General features: G+C 43.4%; 1 protein-coding gene across 7 annotated transcripts in view; it reads left to right on the top strand.

Annotated features, from left to right (window-relative positions):
• Positions 1-17,495, top strand: part of wls (Wnt ligand secretion mediator) — a 108,566-nt gene that overhangs the window by 49,313 nt on the left and 41,758 nt on the right. Inside the window, exon 1 of one of the 7 annotated variants that reach the window (XM_067990342.1) lies at positions 5,909-6,200. The exons of the other annotated variants lie outside the window; for them this stretch is intronic. Within the exon in view, the coding sequence (XP_067846443.1) occupies positions 6,095-6,200 (106 nt within the window). The 5' untranslated portion in view covers positions 5,909-6,094. Of the gene's footprint in view, positions 1-5,908; positions 6,201-17,495 lie in introns of those variants that run through there. 7 annotated transcript variants of the gene reach the window in all.

Here is a 17,495-nt window from a genome sequence, read left to right on the forward strand (position 1 = left end):
TCACCACCAGTGGCGGTTGTACACATTCACCACCAGTGGAGGTTGTACACATTCACCACCAGTGGCGATTGTACACATTCACCACCAGTGGCGATTGTACACATTCACCACCATTGGAGGTTACACTCATCACCGCCAGTGGCGGTTGTACACGTTCACCACCAGTGGCGGATGTAAATATTCACCACCAGTGGAGGTTGTACGCATTCACCACCAGTGGCGATTGTACACGTTCACCACCAGTGGAGGTTGTACACGTTCACCACCAGTGGAGGTTGTACACGTTCACCACCAGTGGAGGTTGTACACGTTCACCACCAGTGGAGGTTGTACACGTTCACCACCAGTGGCGGTTGTAAATATTCACCACCAGTGGCGGTTGTACACATTCACCACCAGTGGCGATTGTACACATTCACCACCAGTGGCGATTGTATACATTCACCACCATTGGAGGTTACACTCATCACCGCCAGTGGCGGTTGTACACATTCACCACCAGTGGCGGTTGTACACATTCACCACCAGTGGCGGTTGTACACATTCACCACCAGTGGCGGTTGTACACATTCACCACCAGTGGCGGTTGTACACATTCACCACCATTGGAGGTTACACTCATCACCGCCAGTGGCGGTTGTACACATTCACCACCAGTGGCGGTTGTACACATTCACCACCATTGGAGGTTACACTCATCACCACCAGTGGCGGTTGTACACATTCACCGCCAGTGGCGGTTGTACACATTCACCACCAGTGGCGGTTGTACACATTCACCACCAGTGGCGGTTGTACACATTCACCACCAATGGAGGTTGTAAACTTTCACCACCAGTGGAGGTTGTACACGTTCACCACCAGTGGCGGTTGTAAATATTCACCACCAGTGGCGGTTGTACACATTCACCACCAGTGGCGGTTGTACACATTCACCACCAGTGGAGGTTGTAAATATTCACCACCAGTGGCGATTGTACGCATTCACCACCAGTGGAGGTTGTACACATTCACCACCAGTGGCGGTTGTACGCATTCACCACCATTGGAGGTTACACTCATCACCACCAGTGGCGGTTGTACACATTCACCGCCAGTGGCGGTTGTACACATTCACCACCAGTGGCGGTTGTACACATTCACCACCAGTGGCGGTTGTACACATTCACCACCAATGGAGGTTGTAAACTTTCACCACTAGTGGAGGTTGTACACGTTCACCACCAGTGGCGGTTGTAAATATTCACCACCAGTGGCGGTTGTACACATTCACCACCAGTGGCGGTTGTACACATTCACCACCATTGGAGGTTACACTCATCACCGCCAGTGGCGGTTGTACACATTCACCACCAGTGGCGATTGTACGCATTCACCACCAGTGGAGGTTGTACACGTTCACCACCAGTGGAGGTTGTACACGTTCACCACCAGTGGAGGTTGTATACGTTCACCACAAGTGGCGGTTGTAAATATTCACCACCACTGGCGGTTGTACACATTCACCACCAGTGGAGGTTGTAAATATTCACCACCAGTGGCGATTGTACGCATTCACCACCAGTGGAGGTTGTACGCATTCACCACCAGTGGCGATTGTACACATTCACCACCATTGGAGGTTACACTCATCACCGCCAGTGGAGGTTGTACACGTTCACCACCATTGGAGGTTACACTCATCACCGCCAGTGGAGGTTGTACACGTTCACCACCAGTGGAGGTTGTACACGTTCACCACCAGTGGCGGTTGTACACGTTCACCACCAGTGGCGGTTGTAAATATTCACCACCAGTGGCGATTGTACGCATTCACCACCAGTGGAGGTTGTACGCATTCACCACCAGTGGCGATTGTACACATTCACCACCATTGGAGGTTACACTCATCACCGCCAGTGGCGGTTGTACACATTCACCACCAGTGGCGGTTGTACACATTCACCACCATTGGAGGTTACACTCATCACCGCCAGTGGAGGTTGTACACGTTCACCACCAGTGGAGGTTGTACACGTTCACCACCAGTGGAGGTTGTACACGTTCACCACCAGTGGCGGTTGTACACGTTCACCACCAGTGGCGGATGTAAATATTCACCACCAGTGGCGATTGTACACATTCACCACCAGTGGAGGTTGTACGCATTCACCACCAGTGGCGATTGTACACGTTCACCGCCAGTGGAGGTTGTACACGTTCACCACCAGTGGAGGTTGTACACGTTCACCACCAGTGGAGGTTGTACACGTTCACCACCAGTGGAGGTTGTACACGTTCACCACCAGTGGCGGTTGTAAATATTCACCACCAGTGGCGGTTGTACACATTCACCACCAGTGGCGATTGTACACATTCACCACCAGTGGCGATTGTACACATTCACCACCAGTGGAGGTTGTAAATATTCACCACCAGTGGCGATTGTACGCATTCACCACCAGTGGAGGTTGTACGCATTCACCACCAGTGGCGATTGTACACGTTCACCACCATTGGAGGTTACACTCATCACCGCCAGTGGCGGTTGTACACATTCACCACCAGTGGCGGTTGTACACATTCACCACCATTGGAGGTTACACTCATCACCACCAGTGGCGGTTGTACACATTCACCACCAGTGGCGGTTGTACACGTTCACCACCATTGGAGGTTACACTCATCACCGCCAGTGGCGGTTGTACACATTCACCACCAGTGGCGGTTGTACACATTCACCACCAGTGGCGGTTGTACACATTCACCACCAGTGGCGGTTGTAAACTTTCACCACTAGTGGCGGTTGTATACATTCACCACCAGTGGCGGTTGTACACATTCACCACCAGTGGCGGTTGTACACATTCACCACCAGTGGCGGTTGTGCACATTCACCACCAGTGGCGGTTGTACACATTCACCACCAATGGAGGTTGTAAACTTTCACCACTAGTGGCGGTTGTACACATTCACCACCAGTGGCGGTTGTATGCATCCAGAGGAAGCAGCACCTATATTATGTTTATTATGTCACTGCCACCGAAGTTGGGGCAGTCAATGGTGACAGCATTGTAATGTAAAGGGGTCAGCAGTACTAGTCCACAAAGTCACCTTCACATTTAAATTACAAAGTCAATGTATTACTTCACTTTAATAACTTAACTACTGAATAATCATTAATCCTTAAATTCAATGTTTTCTTTGCCATTCACAACATGTCCTTGATCGATGTGTTTTAGCTTTATTATTTGAGGTATCATGTAGCATGGTATACTCTACTGTATCATCATAATCTAGAACTGTCAGCTCTCCCAGTGGCCCAGTATATAAAGATACCACTAATGTAGTCCCAAGCCATAGAGAACACAAAAGTCCCAGATTTGATCACCAGTCTGTGCTGAATTAGTTGATCTCAGCCAGGAGCAGCTGGGATGGCACATTTGGTATCCGTTCCCTTAGGCTAGGGAAGGAAGGCCTAATTGCTATTCAGTTATTCCTCCCTGGATAGTGTCTGTGTGTGTGGATTTCAAATCTGCTTGGTTGTGATGGCCTCCCTTGTCAAATAACCTGCCAATGTTGGCTGTTGACTGAGATTGAAGAGTTTATTGTATTGCATTTTACCTTTTGATCTAGAACAGTATGACATATTGCTGTGTCTCACTGATCTGAAACAGTACAACATACAGTATGCCATTGATCTAGAACAGTATGCTACATTGCAGCACCACATTGATCCAAGAAAGTGTGTTATACTGCATGGCAGGATATCCAAGGGTCGCCTGCAACCCCAACTCCAAGTCCTGGCAATCTGGCCCTCAAAGTCAGGCAACTCAGTTTTATTTGTTTTTATATTTATTATTTGCTGGTTTGTCCTGTTTGGTTTTTGTGTTCCTGGAGGTTTGGAAAGGGCTGTTTTTAACGCTGTTACCTCACTGGTGGATAAATCCTAAATCAGAACACCAAATTAGTTATCAGGAACCTGAGATATATGAAAATTAACGGGAACATGGATTTCAACTTTACATGTAGTCCTTAAGGCTGCATGGTGCAGAGCCATGTGAAGACAGAAGCTTGGACCTCCTGCAATATGGCATCATGTTGAATGAGAGCACCAAGTTAGGCCGCACTGTACTACAATGGCCTAAAACAATACGCTACATTGATTGCTTATTCTACATCCTCTTTTCCACATTTTCTCCATCATTTCCTAAAGGTACTGACTTATACTGGGAAACAGTTCATGTGTGTCAACAGTCTGTTTGTAGCTCACTCAAGTGGCCCTAGTTATTTATACATGATTGCATACAGTGAGCGTTGCCTAGCTGAGGGGGACATCATAGGTGAGCCTGATCTTTTGTTCCCCCACTCCCCAGCATTCACCCACATTCACTCTCCAGCAAGGGTCACTGGATAGCAAATAAGACAGGATCCCTACTTGAATTTCCCCCTTCCTAGCTCAAAAGTATACTGATGCCAATTATACCACACTGCTCTCCTGCCTAAGATCAGCTATGATGTGGAGATGCCGGTGATGGACTGGGGTTGACAATTGTAAACAATTTTACAACACCAAGTTATAGTCCAGCAATTTTATTTTAAATTCACAAGCTTTCGGAGGCTTCCCCCTTCGTCAGGTGAACGATGTGAAGGGGGAAGCCTCCGAAAGCTTGTGAATTTAAAATAAAATTGCTGGACTATAACTTGGTGTTGTAAAATTGTTTACAACTAAGATCAGCTACCTCAACCAGAATAATGATGAATCTTGGATCCTCATTGTCCATATGGCTCAGTCCTTTACTCTTACCATTTACTCATTGAGACATAGTGAGAGTCCCCAGACTGCATCTTCAAAATGCGTGTCAATACCACGTAGTAAATTAAAATGTTTACAAAGTAATTAAGTTAAGGAATAAGCAGTTATCTTGGCTCAATGGCAGCACCCTCAGCTCTGAGTCACAATGTTGTGGGTTCAAGTTCCACTCTAGGGACTTGAGCATATAATCTAGTCTGACACTACAGTGCAATACTGAGGGAGAGCTGCACTATTGGAGTTGTCATCCTTCAGATGAGACGTTAAACCGAGACCCCTTCTGCCCTCCCAAGTAGACTTAAAAAATCCCATGGCATTATTTCAAAGAGAAGGGAGTTCTCCCTAGTGTACTGGCCAATATTTATCACTCAACCAACATCACTAAAAAACAGATCTGGTCATTATCGATGTTTGTGGCACCTTGCTGTGCGAATATTGGCTGCCGCTTTTCCTACATTACAACAGTGACTACACTTTAAAAGTACTCCATTGGCTGTAAAGCGCTTTGGGACATTCTGCGGTCATGAAATGTGCTAAAGAAATGCAAGTTGTTCCTTTCTTTTATCTGGTTGAGAAATTCAAGTGGCAAGAATCTGACACTTATTAAATTACCCTCTACTAACAGTTTTAGGTAAGTTTTTTGAACAGTAGGTTTCCACCATTTTTCCTCTCCTGAAAGCACTGACTTAGTTTCAAATGTTGGCAACTTTCTTTGGGTAAGTGGCCTTTCCTCATGTGACACCTTAGACAGTGAGTGATGGCAGGTCACTCAACCATGAGGGATGGTAACCTGATCCTGCCCTCACCCAATACCACCAAATATGCACTTTACAGCAGAAATCTCTGGATAGAGATTAGGAGCAGGAACCCTGGTTGATTTTTCCCTTCCTTAATTCAGGACATTAACAGCTCTTAAAGTGTCTGGCAGCGCCACTTTTCCACGGACGTACAGCAAAAGGACACTTGACCACATTCTAACTTTTGCGGGGAGTGGGGGTGGCCCTTTAAATTGGCGATGAATGGAATGTTACCAATCGGCACATTAGCATGTGGTTGTTAAGATACTGTAGCAGTCATGTGATTGATTTTTTTGTATGTGTGTTGTCGGTTTCCCACAGCGCCCCTTTAAAAAAAGGCTTGAAGGAAGGGAGAGAGAGAGAGAGGGAGTGAGCTCGTTTGCAGAATTACAGCTTCCGACACTGGAGCTGCGGCAAGATCCTGAGTCCTTGCTTTGATTAAATTGACTCTAATTCAATTAGTTACTGTTACGGGGCGAAAAGAGTGAAAACAAGATAATAAAAGATGGCAGGCGCAATTATAGAAAATATGAGCACGAAGAAGCTCTGCATTGTTGGAGGGATTTTGCTGGTTTTCCAAGTAATTTCCTTTCTGGTGGGAGGGTTGATCGGTAAGTGGCTTCGGCTTGTCGTTTTTCTTTTGTTAGCTATTTATTACAGTATCGGTAGCAACGTACTATGATCTAATTAGTCCTGCTATTGTACTAGGGAGAGAAGAACTGCATGGGCTCTTTGTAGCGGTTCAGTCTAGTGCGTAAAGTGGAAGAAAACTTTTGGCCTACTTTCAGTATCACTACTTTTTAAAAAAAGGGGAAAGTGAAGCATGGCGACAGAACGTTGGAAAAAAAGGAAATTGCAGTTTTGTTAATTTCATGCAAATTTGTCTCTAGATGAGCATCTTTTGGAAGGAAAATAATTGCAGAAATAACAATTGATCTTTGAGGGGTGGCTGGAATTGCACTTTAGAAAGTTTTAAGCTTGTTTGGTGCGGCTCTAGCTTTTTTTTTGTGGTTACGCCTGTACGGTGAAAAAGGCTGAAATCGGCATGAGTGGATTGTACCGATTTTTGCTTTGTTTCTGTTTAAAGCTTTGTGCAAATTTATAGAGCGGATGTGATCGTGCTTATTAAAAATATTTTTAACTATTTACACCCTTTTAAGCCGGTTAAAGATATTTTTTTAAACATTACTTCAACTTTTAAACATCACTTCATTTTTAAACCTTTCTTTTGTTCTCTCTCACTCCAGTGGAGTTTCCGAACTTTTAGGCTGCTCCTCGATGCTTTCGGTTGCGATCGAGAGGAGATTGTGAACAGAGGCGAGAGTGTTTGTCTGGAGTTTTCAGGGACTGGGGATACAGGAGGGGAGAGATTTTCGGAAAGGATCGGACAGACCTTGTAGTATTGTCTCAATGGGAATGGGTGGAAGTTTGTATGGGGACTCTGCTGCCCCTCTATTTGCTCCTTTTTTTGAGGATTCGGTTGACGGCAGCACCGCAGGGTTGTGACACTCTAGGGATTAATTCCCCAACGAGTTCCCCGGGAAAAGTAGGAGCTGCCTTAATGAGTTCAGTGGAAGCTTAATTTCTGCCCTAATCTCTTGGAGGGGGGGGGGGGTTCAAATGCAGCGCATTCCTGCCGCAGGTGACTGACTGCGCCATTCCTAAACAGCGCAGGGTCTGATCGGGGTAGCGATGCCCCCCGATGGAGCAGCGTCTGAAAACACAAAGGGGGGCACAGATTACAGCTGTGAGCTCCTCCCGTGTTAGATATGGCAGGAAGGTCAGATTAATGGTGGAAGGAATACTTTTCCCTTACAAAAAATGGCCAACGATCTGACATGAAAATCACTGACTTGTTAGCATTTCTACTTTTAAATATTAATAGAGCCCGTTCTTCTTTGAAGTGTTTAAATGCCACCCTCTAATTCTCTCTCCCCTTTTTTATATCATAAAATCAGTGACGCCTGCAGGAGTAATGTCACTTGTGCAGTGTTTACAAACAAACGGGAGAGGGGGGAGAGTTTGCCAACCCTCTTTTTAATACGTGAAGTCAATGCTCATTTAAATGGGAAGGGGTAGTCTAGAGGGAGTTCAAAGTACTCCCTAAATGTATATGCAAAAAATTTCTGGAGAAAAAACTTTTTTTATTCTTGCTCCCTCTTCTGAAAGTGTTCACTTTTGTTGAGGTATAAATCCAAAGGTATTGGGTGGCCTCCGGTATCTCCCCTAAGTGGCCATTGTTCTTGTGTCAGTCTATTCACAAGCAGGAGGGTCAAGCAGATCTGGATCCTCACTCAGACCCACCCCAATAGTCATTGAAGTGAATAGAGCTCTGACAATAGAGCTCTGACAACCCTGCAGGGCAGCAGACTTATGAACACAAGAAATAGGAGCCGGGGTAGGCCACACGGCCTCTCGAGCCTACTCCGCCATTCAATAAGATCATGGCTGATCTTCAACCTCAACTCCACTTTCCCGCCTGTTTCCTTTAGTGTCCAAAAATCTATCGATCTCAGCCTTGAATATACTCCTTGAAAGTTACTGCATATATAGTCAGAGAACAATGCCTGGTGATTACAGATAATCTTTGATTATCTGTAATCACCAGGCATTGTTCTCTGACTATATATGCGGTAACTTTCAAGGAATGCCACACTCACCTGACGAAGGAGAAAGCCTCCGAAAGCTTGTGATTTTCAAATAAAACTGTTGGACTATAACCTGGTGTTGTAAGATTCCTTACATTTGTCCACCCCAGTCCATCACCGGCATCTCCACATCTTGAATATATTCAACAACTGAGCATCTCAGCCCTCTGGGGTAGAGAATTTCAAAGATTCACAACCCCGAGTGAAGAAATTCCTCCTCATCTCAGTCTTAAATGGCCAACCTCTTATTCTGAGACTATGCCCCCTAGTTCTAGACTCTCCAGCCAGGGGAAACAACCTCTCGGCATCTACCCTGTCAAGCCCCCTTATGACATCAGGACTACGCTGAAATGCAACATTTATTTTTTTAAACCACTACAAATATTTACATTGCCACTGGGGGTCTGCCTTGTGATCTTCTTAGACTTTCGCAACTGCTTAAACTGCATTGATAACTGCTGTTGTTTTCTTTTGGGTTCTGAGGGACTGTCATCTGTGAGTCATTTCTTGGTGTTTACGCCACTGGCATCTATGAGCCAGCTCTTGGGTTTTTTACCACTAAATTAAGCAGACTTGCAGACTCCAAAGGAAACTGGGCCTATGAGTCTGCTACTGGAATAAGGGAGCGGATTTAGTAGTGTGATCGTTGGGAGCTGACTCAAAGACACACGGGGGCCTCCTGAACTCCAAACTAAAACAGTCCTAATATAAAAATGGCATAAGACAGAAGAGATTGTTCTGCATGAGAATGCTTGGCTCCAAGTCTGGAAATTATAATATTTTATAATGTCGCGGGAAGTTTGTTTAAACTAATGTATGCCTTTGCTTGTGGGTTTTGCCTTACTGGACATTGATGACTTCATCTTTCTCATAATGAGCCTGAGGCGTCCGGAAGTCCTGGATAAGCAGCTGTTGCTGAAGTTCCTCACGTCCAACTGTTGGAATCACCGTTCAGTGGAATATGGTTTTTCATGCTTTGTTCCATGTTGGCAACCATTTTATAGTGAGTTGAGCTGCTCACCTTCCATTTCTGTGGAGCTCCTGCTACCTACTGCGTGTCTAGTGAGGGTCTGTAACCTCCTCCAATCCTACAGTCCACCAAGATCTCTGCGCTCCTCCAATTCTTGCCTGTTGCGTATCCCCAATTTTAATCGCTCCACCATTGGCAGCCGTGCCTTCAGCTGCCTAGGCCCTAAGCACTGGAATTCCCTCCCTAAACCTCTCAGCCTCTCTACCTCGCTCTCAGCCTCTCTACCTCGCTCTCCTTTAAGACGCTCCTTAAAACCTACTTCTTTGACCAAGCTTTTGGTCACCTGTCCTAAAATCTCCTTATATGGCTCGGAGTCAAATTTTGTTTGATCGCTCCTGAGAAGTGCCTTGGGACGTTTTACTATGTTAAGGCGCTGTATAAATGCAAGTTGTTGTTGGTTAAACTCACACTTGTTGGCTGTTAATGAGCAACTAGTGGCTATCCTCCTTGAGGGTGGGAAATGGGAAGTGAGTGTGGGTTCTTTTGGGGTCCAGGTAGTTTCAAGATGTCATAACAGGTGATGGAAGTTCAAAAACAAGTCATCCTCTTTTTTGTAGACTCAGTAATCTAATACCTGAGTCAGGCAGGTTGCAGTGCTACAGGGTATAGCTGCTGACCGACCAGCCAACCTTCTTCACTAATCAAAACTGCAGGAATCGATTGTCACAGAAAGCTAGGGTTCTTTCCACTTGGCTCCAGATTACCCTGCAAACCAATGCTGCAATGGTTAAGGTGGTCCTGTTTGGTCAAGCAGCAGGAAGCTTACCATTGCCCTCTGTTGGTAGACTGAGATTGAAGCTGGTAAAAGTCCAGTTGCACCCTTGCACACACTTAAGGTTCCTTAAGCCTTGGCTCTGCCAACCTGTGCCTAACTTTTCTCTATTTGGGTAAGTGGGGTGGGTCTGAACGGGGAGAGAATGAATGTGCACGTCACATCGGACAAACAGAACCCATCCCGTGTGGATCTCTCAGTAACTGGGTTTGGAGATTCTTAACGTGGTGATGGGTTTCCACATATGTCAGACACCTGGATGACCAAAAAAAAAATCTTTCCAATAATATGAAGAATTGGACCCATTTGTTCCAGTAGAGCTACCACTGCCTAAAACCACTGCATCTTTTTAGTGTTGTAAGACCGCAAATTATGAGCAAATGTAGTGTTTTTTTTAAAAAGTATGTCAAAATATGTTCAACATATGAGATTATTTGTGGTTAGGCCTTATTTCAGTTTGGGACATATGTGAGAGGTTTCTCTTGTATGCTGGGAGAAATGTTATGATCCCAGAGTATATTAGTTGTTTTTTGTTACTGGAGTTGCATTTGATTTAATTTTTATTCCTTGTGGCTTCAAATCTTCAAATAGTTCATTATATTAGAGTAAATGGTGAAGAAAATAAATTTATTTTCATGGAGATAAGATTCCAATCTTTCTATCCCCAAGCAATCGAATTGTAGCCAAGAAGGTGGACATACAGACTGCTCCCCAGACTGATGTCAACACCCCTCAAATGTGGGCATTGATAAATAAACCTGTTCAGACCTAGATGCTTTTCTCCTTTCTGCTTGGTGCTTTTATCCTTCTTTCCCTCTTGGGTTGGGACACTGTACTACTGGTACCTCATCCAATTTCGCATTCTTCATGTGTACTGGCAAGCTATTTGACTGTGAGGAACATCACAACCAAGCTGAATACTGACTCTTCATCTGATGTCCATACATGTACAATTTCTAGCAGGTGTCATTGGATAGTGAATAAAAGAGGGAATTCTAGCTTGATTTTTTTGGACCACTCCTGAGGCCAGTTGCCTGAGATCTGCAATTTCAACACACTGGAGATTAAAGCTGGTCCCTTCGTGGTTTGTGTTTTAGTTTCAAGCTCAGCAATGCAATTATCCTTTTGAGCCATTGGGGAAATCAAATTTTTTAAACCCTAAACCAGTAATTACAGATGAATGAACAGGAGCTAAAGGCATGTGTGTAATGTTTATCACACTTTGTCCCTGTGTTGCACACTTTCTTATTCACCGTTGTCTAATATTTACTATAACACACTTATCTAATTAATAGCTACAAGTCTAGTGAGGATAGAATTTTGCTTGGCTGTGATGCCCTTTGTGGTTGAGTAGCTTGCTGCCACTTCATTGTTTGGGCTGTTAAAGAAAGAACTGTCACTTGGGTGAACTACTGGAAGGTTATAACCCAGCAACAGTCCAAGCCTTCAAGAGAGATGGGGAGATAATTTAGAACAAAAAATTGAGCACTGGATGATCTTATTATTCATTTGATTACAGCGCCTGCATGTGACTGTTTCATTAGAGAAGCTGACTTTTTTAAAAAAAGCTTTTGCTTTGTTCAGATCATGATTGGCAAAGCCATATAAAACAGGTCTTGACTCATTTCTTGGCTGCTCTGCCATCTGCTGAGTTTATTTTATGTGTGATGCATTCTTTTCACATCAGTTATCTAACTGTGTTGAAGTTGCCTCTGTCTTGTAACTAAACCCTTTGTTCAGGGTACAGTTGGCAAAGTGTTATTTTTTGATATGGGTTAGATACGCTTGTGCCCATGACTGAATTTGTTTGTTGTTAATGTTTTTTAAAAAATTCTGAGATCAGGTTTTAATTCAAGGAATCTTACAACACCAGGTTATAGTCCAACTATAACCTGTTGTTGTAAGATTCCTTGCATTTGTCAACCCCAGTCCATCACCGGCATCTCCACATCAAGGTTTTAATTCGTGTTGTCTGTATGCTCCCTTGTTAAGTACTGGCAAAGTGGTTAAGTAGACATGTGGGCTCAGCCTCTTCCCAATTGCTCAGTGAGTTTATCCATCGAGCTATACAAATCCAGAATCCTAGGTTTGATATGCAGTCTCTGTTGAGTTAGCTGATCTCCGATGGTACAGCAGTTGGGTTGCTATAAGTGGCCTCAGCACCGTTGACTTAGTTGGAGGAAAACGGCCCAAGTTCCTGCTGCTGAATGCTATCCATGTACACCTTCCAGAAGTGTGTTTATGTAGACATCAAACAAGGTCAAAATTGGGTAGGACCATGATGATCGATTGGCCTGCTGGCACCCATACACAAATAATAGGTAGGGCAAGCGATTTGGTGTGGTTAAAAATTGCCGAGAAATTGTGGGGGATATTTCTCAACTCGTCCCAATCAGTTTTTCCCATCACCAAAGCTTTTATTTGAATCAACAGCATGTTTTGAAGTATCAGTGATTGTCTTCTATCAACCTGCTTATGAGTGAAGGAGGTTTCTGGTTAGCTACTGTAACAGCTGATCAACAGTCTCAGTGCTCAGCTCATCGGCACTGTTTTAAAATTAGACTTTGAGAGAAAGACTAGGACAATGAGTGTGTTGACTGTATGCTGGAAGCTTCAATGCAGGCTGAGGGAAGCAGAACACCAGCACTTTAAAACACTCCAGTGATTAATATGTAAGTGCTGTTGAGCAAAGACATTGAAATGAAAATTTACATTGTAGTGAAAATTGTGGAATGTTGTGCTGCTTGTTCCAACAATGGCCACTTTGGTGAGGTACTGTAGAATGACCAGTGGCTGTGGAACTGTCCCCAGCAAGCAATCAGCACAGAAAGGAGTGGAGAATTTTTTTTCTTAAAAAGGCTGTGATGGGCCTCCAGGGCTGGTAGAACCTGAAGGTCCTCGGCTTGATTCTCAGCCTGTGTTTTGTTCACTAATTTCAGCTGGGATGGTAGTAGGGGATTTACAATTGACCTTAAATGTTTTTCAGTGTTTTTTGCAGTACTGGGAAGGGAAGGGGGGAAATCTGCCAGGGTTCCCACACCTGATCGTTATGTGACCTGTTAGACATGCATGTGTAAAAATATTGGGCCAGAAAAGGAGCATGCTCAGCTATGATGTACTGCACAGTTGAATAGCCATCTAACACACAGTCTATCCTCACACATGAAGAATGGCTGCTTGGGCAAGGTATTTTAGAGCAGCCAATTGTAGAGACCCTGATGTGCTGGGAATCGAACATGAGACCTTCCTGATTTATATGGCTCAGTACCATACTGGGTGGTGCATTTAGCCACTGAGTCACTGGGGAAGCTATTGTTTTCTTTCTATATCCATTGAACTTTCAATTTCATGAACTTTGGTATGCAACATTTCAACAAAGGAACTTCAAACAAAACAATGTTCATTTATTACTAACAAACTCAGCAGAATGGTGGACGAAAGGTGATGTCTCTTTGCTATAGAAACCTCACTACAATTATTCTTTTAATAGCTTCTTCATCCAGAATTTGTGGGGAACACATGACTCTCTTACTCCATGTTTGAAGTGCTCGTAAGATTTTCTAAATGCTAAATTATCGTGTCTGTTCCTTTCCTGCAGTATGTTAGTGAAATTAAGCCGAAACATATTGTACTTGCTTGTTCCATAGTTATGTCCACTCAGCTGTGAGATTAATTGAGTAGAAAAATAGTTGGTCTAAAAGGTAAAACCATACAGGGCCACTAGGCCTAAGGCTTTAATCAATGTTGACATGCTGAGGATGTTGGTGTATTACTGAATTTTCACCTTTGCCAATTAATCACAGAGGTGGAATGATTATTTGAATACTTCTATAAAGCCTACATTTGAAAATCAGACCTACTTGCAAAAAACTTTTTTTTTTTAAAAATTGATGCCTACAGAACCATACCTCCACACAAGTTACTGCTTTCAGAAAAGATGGGAGGAAAAGGTGGGTGGGCCAGGAAGAAAAAATAATGCAGTGATGGTTACACAGGTGATGACTTATTGAGCCAATACAAACCATTAATTGGGGCTTCAGTAAAGCGGATGTGTGAGATTTTCATACTGTCTACTGGAACTATAGCAAAATATACTACAATAATACAATTCTGAGGCATTTTTACATTTGATGCCTCTGTAGTTTGGGTCGTGGGGGAGCCACGTGTGTGAACCACCACCCTGCATTTTATATATGCTAAATTTGCTGAAGCATTATCCTTACAGCAGAATTGTAGACCCATATACAAACTGGAGTGGAAATACAAGTGGTTACAGGCCTGTTAATGGTGGTTGCAGTGACAGTAGGAATTTGAGGTCACAAATTAGGAATCTTCCAAGTAGATTATTACACAGTATTAAAGTGCACTGGGCTAATTGTGATTTTTTTTTTTGTTATTGTATATTGGTATCATCACATAAAGCCTGGTGATAACAATATAATGTGTAACAATTTTTTATTGTAAATTATCCCCCATTTGTCTTTCAGCTCTGCTACTGAGGGTGAATGCACAGCCTGTTCTTAGACTGCTGCCAATGCTCCCAACACCCCATAGCCAACTTGCAAGAGGCAATAAATACCAGTCCTCCCTCCTGATTCCTTCCCCTAAACCCTGCCAGGGAGACACCACATCCTCCACTTGGGACTTTACTGTTTTACTACAGCTCAGATTGGGGACTGCACAGGACAGGGATCCCACTTATATTCATCCTCACTTATATTCATCCCCACTCACAGGCATTGAGTGTCCTTGCATGCAGTGTAATTGTGCATCTCCTAGTATGTTTTCTCCCCTTCCTCTCCTGAAGCCATTGACTTTTTGACACATAGTTCCATGTGAGTAAAGAAGGACTTGCACTGTTCACATCCTCAAGATGTCCCAACGCACTTCAAAGCCAATTAATTACTTTTACAGTGTAGTCACAAAACAGTTGCCTGAATCCTGTTCTGCACTGCCCTGCTAGCCTACCCTTCCTCCCTGTCCCCCCGAGGCATTAAATTGAAAACCTTCATTTATGTCTTCAAAACCCTTCACAACTTTACCACACCCTATTTCTGCAACCTCCTCCAGCCTTCCATCCCCTCTTGTACGTCACCTTGCATCCTCCAACTTTGATTTCTTGTGCATCCCTTCCCCTTTCCCCTGTCCCTTTGCCCCACCATTAGGGTAGAGCCTTCAGCCATCTTAGCAATACTCTCCCCAAGGACCCTCTGTCTGTCCACTTTTCTCTGCACCGATTTAAAAATCCTTTCAAAATCTTCTTTTCAAATAATCTTTTAGTTAGCTCTCTTCAACTCTCTCTCTCTCTCTCTCTCTCTCTCTCTCTGGCTCATCTCCATTGCCTTACTCTTTGTAATGTACTTTGAGAACTTTCTACATTAAAGGTGCTACGTAAATGGAATAAACAAATGTTTATTGCTTACCAGTTTCCCAGTAATATTCATCTTTGATTCTGCCTGCAGTGTAGTCAAATGTAAGGGGTCTTACAACACCAGGTTATAGGATCTCCAAGAAGATTGCGCATATCGACAGGGACTTTAACCTGGTGTTGTAAGACTCCTTACATTTGTCCACCCCAGTCCATCACCGGCATCTCCACATCATGCAGTGTAGTCAGTCTTTTTTTTTCAAAAAATATACTTTATTCATAAAATTTGCAGCAATACATACAATACAGTTGTCATATCACATTCGAAACCTACACAATACAGATCATACAATTTGCAGGTTACATCAACTACAGTTCAATGAACACATTGGACATAATTACAGTTCATGACACTCTCGGGTGCCAGTGTAGTCAGTCATAGTACTTGTTTCCACATCACTATTGCTAAGTGTGTGAATGGCTGAGGATGTTTCTAGCCTTGCTATTAAATCCATTTACACATCAGCTGATTACCTTAAGACAACCATTGTCTGTTCAGGAAATGTCCTCTTCGTTCACTGCAAGAGGAAATGAAGAGTATCAATCCTGTGTGAGACTATTGTCTGGTCTGTGTAGCAATTTTATTTTAAATTCACAAGCTTTCGGAGGCTACCTCCTTCCTCAGGTGAACGATCCGCATCGTTCACCTGAGGAAGGAGGTAGCCTCCGAAAGCTTGTGAATTTAAAATAAAATTGCTGGACTATAACTTGGTGTTGTAAAATTGTTTACAATTGTCAACCCCAGTCCATCACCGGCATCTCCACATCATGGTCTGTGTAGGGCAGACGACTATATTCAGATGTTAATTGAGTGAAGTTTTTTTGCTTCAGGTTGAATACCTTGAGGGCCAGTTTCAAAGTCGTTTCCTGTCTTTCTTTCATGTGATGTATTCTATGAAATGATTTCTGTAATATGCTTGTGCTCTAAACTTCCACACATTCTCCCTATGTAAACGCTAGTATTTCATCATTGGTTGTGTCCCCATCTAATAAGATAGGCATAAAGCTAGAGTTAGAATTATAGAAATTGCAGCACAGGTGGAGGCCATAAAGCCCATTGTTCCTGTGTCAGTGCTCGCTCTTAACTGGAACTATCTTCTCTAATCCCATTTCCCTGCTTTTTCCCTGTCTCTTATATTCTTCTCACTTCAAATACTTAACCTAATCTCCTTTTTAAATGAAAAGGAAAAAAATGCAAATACGAGAAATCTGAATTAAAAATAGGAAGTGCTGGAAATGCCCTGCAAGTAAAATATCTTCTGAAAGGAGGAAAGACATGCTATTGACTTTTTGGGAGTGGAACCCTTCACCCTCCCTTTTAAATTGTTTAATCTATCTCAACAGCCACTTGCAGTAATGTTTTCCATGTTCTAATAACAGTCTTGTGTGAAAAAATGTCCTCTAATGTTCTCGTCCATTTCCCTGTGTTTAATCCTCCATGTAGGGCCTCTTGTTACTGTTTCACCAACTAGTACAAACAATCTTTCACTATTTACCCCCTCAAATTTTCATAGTTTTGAAAACCTCTATCTGATCCTCCTCCCCCTTAGCTTTCTCTGTTCAGATGAAAAGTGCTGAATATTTTGCACCTTCATAACTATAACTCTGAAACCTGGCATCAAACTGTGAATTTTTGCTGTACTTTTTTTTTATGGGTTTAACAAAGTGTCAGCCTTGGCACAGCGGTCGCACACTCATCTGAGTCCAAAGGTTGTGGGTTCAAGCTTCACATAATGTAGGCTGACATTTCCGTATAGCACTGAGGGAATGTTGCACTGTCAGAGGTGCCATCTTTCAAATGAGACATTAATCCAAGGCCTCATCTGCCCCTCTTGGGTGGATGTAAAAAATCTCCTGACGCTATTTGAAGGAGCGCAAGAGAGGTATCCTGGCAAATATTTATCCCTTAATCAACATCACTGAAATAGATTATCTGGTTTTTTAATCTTATTGCTGCTTGCAAATTGGCTGCCACGTTTCCTACATTTCAAAAATACTTCATTGGCTGTGAAGTGCTTTGGGATGTCC

The sequence above is a fragment of the Heptranchias perlo genome, chromosome 9 (assembly GCF_035084215.1).
Source record: "Heptranchias perlo isolate sHepPer1 chromosome 9, sHepPer1.hap1, whole genome shotgun sequence".
NCBI classification, from domain to species: Eukaryota; Metazoa; Chordata; class Chondrichthyes; order Hexanchiformes; family Hexanchidae; genus Heptranchias; species Heptranchias perlo.